Consider the following 4,871-nt stretch of genomic DNA (forward strand, 5'->3'; position numbering starts at 1 on the left):
GGAGCCGCGATGGGAAGCAAAGAAGAGGACGTCATCGCTAAGATGGCAGGTGCCAGACCGGACCGGGACACCCTCCAGACCCGAACCCTCCCTGACTGAGTATAATATAACTCGTTTTTCTTCTCTTTCAGGTTACATCGGGGGCTTAACTACAGCATTCTGTAATGTTGTAGATAAGCCCCTAATGGTGGTGGACGCATCTTATATACCAAAATATAGGTGACAGGTTGTCTTTAAAGGGGGCAAAACACACTGGATAAATAGCAGGAGAACAAATGGGCAAGCAGACCTGTGCATGGATTGGCCACATGAATGCAAATTCAGATTGAATGAGTGACCGTGGAATATATTCACGCTGTGATGGCAAATGGCCGAGACTAACATTCCATCTTCATTCACTGGCAATGAGGCAAGAGAAGTAGAGAACTGACTATGACCAAACGGGTCTCCTCCTGAAATATAAGGCTTGGCTCACATGCATATGGTGACTCATGAAATGCAAATTCTAATAAAGCAGCTGAACATGAAATTATTTTAACAAGATAATTTTAAACTTTATGGCGAACAATAAATATTTCTGGACAGATTTTATTTTATGATCCGTTTCCAGCAGAGCTTAGAGATCGCCAATATATCAGGCAGATTTGAACGTCTTTTGTACGGCTTGCCTAATATCTTTGTTTCTAAAACTATATATAATGGGGTTGACCAATGGAGTAAGTACAGTATATAGCAGAGATAGGATTTTATTAACATTGGATGATTGTCGTTTTGTTGGGACAACATACACACTGAACATTGAGAAGTAGAACATGGCGACCACAGTGAGGTGGGAGCTACAGGTGGAGAAGGCTTTCTGTCTACTGATATTAGATGAAATCTGCAAGATGACACTAATAACATTCACATAAGAAATAACAATTATTATGCTGGGGATAACCAAGAATGGAAAACTTAGGAAATACATTGTTAGTTTTATAGGAAATGAGTCAGAACAGGCTATGTCGTGTAGGGGAACAAGATCACAGAACAGATGGTCAATGATAGTCAGTCCACAGAACTTTACCCCTAATATTATTAAAACGTAAATGAATGACAGGGAGAAACCAATAAACCAGATAATAACGACCAACTTCACACACAATGTACCAGTCATGATAGAGATATAATGAAGGGGCTTACAGATGGCCATAAATCTGTCATAGGACATCACTGCAAGGAGAAGACATTCAGATGCTTCCGTAATACAGAAGACATACAACTGGGCCAAACAGTTGGTAAAATTAATAATCATCCCATTATTCAGTAGGATGTAGAAGATGTTGGGGGCAATATCTGAAATCACCAAGATGTCACTGATGGACAGTTGTGAGATGAAGAAGTACATTGGGGTGTGGAGGTTCTTGCTGGTGGACACCAGGGTGATGATCAGGAGATTCCCACATATTGTCCCACAGTAAACTATGAGAAGCAGAGAGAACAAAAAAATTCTCAAATTCAGGCTTAGTTTAAATCCTAAGAGAAAAAACTCATTGACGAAAGTGAGATTATCCTCCTGCATTAAAAGAAAAACATAGTTTAGAAGTAAATTGAACTAAGTCTCAAATGGTTAACTTCAATCTAACCAGGCTATAGTTCAGTGACAAATTTCCTACTGATCATTTCCACCACCATTTGTTTTTCCATCGAATGTACAATAAAGTCACAAATGGCTTCCAACATTTTCATTCTTTATATTTTATTACATAATTTATATTCTGATTAAGAATCTCTGTAGGAGGAAGATGAAATAATTCTTCCACTACAAAAAGCCGCATATATATCGGTATCCCACATTCTGCTTATTATCAACGTATTTTAGATGTGGTTTAACAACTCCAGGCCTCAAGAGAAGAGTTAATTGATTAGCCGCAAATTCAATACATGTTGAACTTTTAAGAATTTGAGAAACTCAGCAAATCAAAAAAAACACAATTTGCTTAGGCCTCTTTCACACTTCCGTTTTTTACAATCAGTCACAATCCGCCAGGTTTTGAAAAAAACGGATCCTCAAATTTTTTTTGAGGATCCGTTTTTTCCCATTGACTTGCATTAATGGCGGATTGTGACGGATTGCTGTCCATTGCATACGTTTTTTGTGAGGATCCGCCAAAAGTTGCTGTCCGTCACCATCCTCAAAAATTTCAAAACGGAGCTTGTAACGTTTTTTTCTCTGGCGGATCCTGCAAACACTGATTTAATCCGAATTTCTTTCTGGGTACCGGACAAAACAAGAAAAAAATTCTTTCTCTCTCTCTCTCTCTCTCTCTCTCGCCAGCGATTCCTTTAAATTTCTTCATTTTCAGGATCCGTCTGAAAACGGATCCTGTGCCATCCGTTCACATCAGTTGAGAACGGATCCGCTTGTCCGCCTTTTTGGCGGATTATAACTGATGCAAAAAACTGAAGTGTGAAAGAGGCCTTAGTGCAAAACACCAAAAATTATAGCAGTCATTTCAAACAATAGATACGACTGTATCAGGCAGAGAAGAATCACATGACTTCAGGTAGAGTCGGTTGGATTATTCCATAATACTTTGCATCTACTATATATCACATGATATAGCGCAGCCAATCAAGAAGGAATACAATAGCCTGTTTAAAAGCCAAGCCAGGGCACGAAGCAGCTATTTTGCATCTGAATAGTGAGAGCACATCAACTTACAGTTCAGCTGTAGAACTAGCAAGAGAAAGCAATAGAACAACAACCCCTTCCTTACCGATGACGGAATAGTACGTCATCAATAAGGATCCCTTGCTTTGAGGTGGTCTCCGGTGATGAGCCCACCTCAAAGCTGCGACATGTCAACTGTTATGAACAGCTGACATGTGCCCACAATAGGCGTGAGCGGAATCGCTGTCGGCCCGCGCCTATTAACTAGTTAAATCCCTCTGTCAAAACTGACAGTGGGCATTTAAATAGCACTTCCGACCGCCAGGCTGGAAGTGAGCTCATCGACAACCCTCGTCACGTGATCGGGGGTCGGCGACGCATTGCCTGGACAACCACAGGTCTCATAGAGACCTCTATGGTTGTTCCAGGCAGATCGCTTTGAGCGCCGCCCAGTGGTCGGCGCTCAAAGCACAGCAGTAAATCTGCTACATATGTAGCAGAGTCGATCAGGTTGTGCATGCTTGTAGCCTCCCATGGAGGCTATTGAAGCATGCCAAAAGTTAAAAAAAAATGTTTAAACATAAAAAAATAAAAAAACCCTAAAAGTTCAAATCACCCCCCTTTCGCACCAATCAAAATAAAACAATAAAAAAAATCACACATAACATATTTGGTATCGCCGCATTCAGAACCGCCCGATCTATCAATAAAAAAAGCAGTAACCCGATCACTAAGCGGCATAGCGAGAAAAAAATTCAAAACGCCAGAATTACGTTTTTTTGGTCGCCGTGACACTGCATTAAAATGCAATAACGGGTTATCAAAAAAAGTATTTGCACAAATGTGGTATCATTACAAACGTCAGCCCAGCACGCAGAAATATAAGCCCTCACCCGACCCCAAATCGCGAAAAATGGAGACGCTACGGGTTTTTTTTTACCAAAGTTTGAAATTTTTTTTCACCACTTAGATAAAAGAGAACATAGAAATGTTTGGTGTCTATGAACTCGTAATGCCCTGGAGAATCATAATGGCATAACGGTTGGATTTGGCATCTAGTGAACCTAGCAAAAAAGCCAAGCAAAAAACAAGTGTGGGATTGCACTTTTTTTGCAATTTCACCGCAGTTTGATTTTTTTTCCCATTTTCGAGTACACGACATGGTAAAACCAATGGTGTCATTTAAAAGTACTACTCGTTCCACATAAAATAAGCCCTCACATGGCCATATTGATGGAAAAGTAAAAAAGTTATGGCTCTGGAAAGAAGGGGAGCGAAAAACGAAAAATCGGAAAAAGCTCTTGGAGTGAAGGTGTTAAGGAAACTGTACAGAAAGTGTGTGATGTGACATAGTAACATAGTAACATAGTAACATCGTTATTAAGGTTGAAGGGAGACTTTAAGTCCATCTAGTTCAACCCATATCCTATCCTAACTTGCCCTAACATGTTGATCCAGAGGAAGGCAAAAAAAACCCATGTGGCAACAGTAAGCTTCACATTGGGGAAAAAAATTCCTTCCCGACTCCACATACGGCAATCAGACTAGCTCCCTGGATCAACGCAATATTAAGGAGACTAGTGTATATACCCTGTAATATTATACTTTTCAAGAAAGGCGTCCAGTCCCTTCTTAAATTTTAGTAGTGAATCACTCATTACAACATCACATGGCAGAGAGTTCCATAGTCTCACTGCTCTTACAGTAAAGAATCCGCGTCTGTGAGTATGCTTAAACCTTCTTTCCTCCAGACGTAGAGGATGCCCCCTTGTCCCCGTCACAGGTCTAAGAGTAAAAAGATCATTAGAAAGGTCTTTGTATTGTCCCCACATATATTTATACATTGTAATAAGATCACCCCTAAGCCTTCGATTCTCCAAACTAAATAACCCCAAGTGTAATAACCTGTCTTGGTATTGCAGACCCCCTAGTTCCCTAATAACCTTGGTCGCTCTTCTCTGCACCCGCTCCAGTTCAGCTATGTCTTTCTTATACACCGGAGACGAGAACTGTACACAGTATTCTAAGTGTGGTCGCACTAGTGACTTATATAGAGGTAAAATTATGTTCTCCTCATGAGCATCTATGCCTCTTTTAATGCATCCCATTATTTTATTTGCCTTTGCAGCAGCTGCTTGACTCTGGCCACTAAATGTGAGTTTGTCGTCCACCCATACACCCAGGTCTTTTCCAGTGACTGTTTTGCCCAGTGTTTTAC

The 4,871-nt window shown here is 40.5% G+C and overlaps 1 protein-coding gene across 1 annotated transcript; it reads right to left on the reverse strand.

The window, feature by feature from the left end:
- Window positions 1-634: 634 nt before the first annotated feature.
- LOC141050099 (olfactory receptor 11L1-like) lies at window positions 635-1,561 on the reverse strand. Its single transcript, XM_073546930.1, has one exon. The coding sequence runs from the start codon at window positions 1,559-1,561 to the stop codon at window positions 635-637; it is 927 nt and encodes a 308-aa protein (XP_073403031.1).
- Window positions 1,562-4,871: the final 3,310 nt, after the last annotated feature.

This window comes from Dendrobates tinctorius, unplaced genomic scaffold (genome assembly GCF_039654945.1).
Source record: "Dendrobates tinctorius isolate UK_male_01 unplaced genomic scaffold, ASM3965494v1 ptg000151l, whole genome shotgun sequence".
NCBI lineage: Eukaryota > Metazoa > Chordata > Amphibia > Anura > Dendrobatidae > Dendrobates > Dendrobates tinctorius.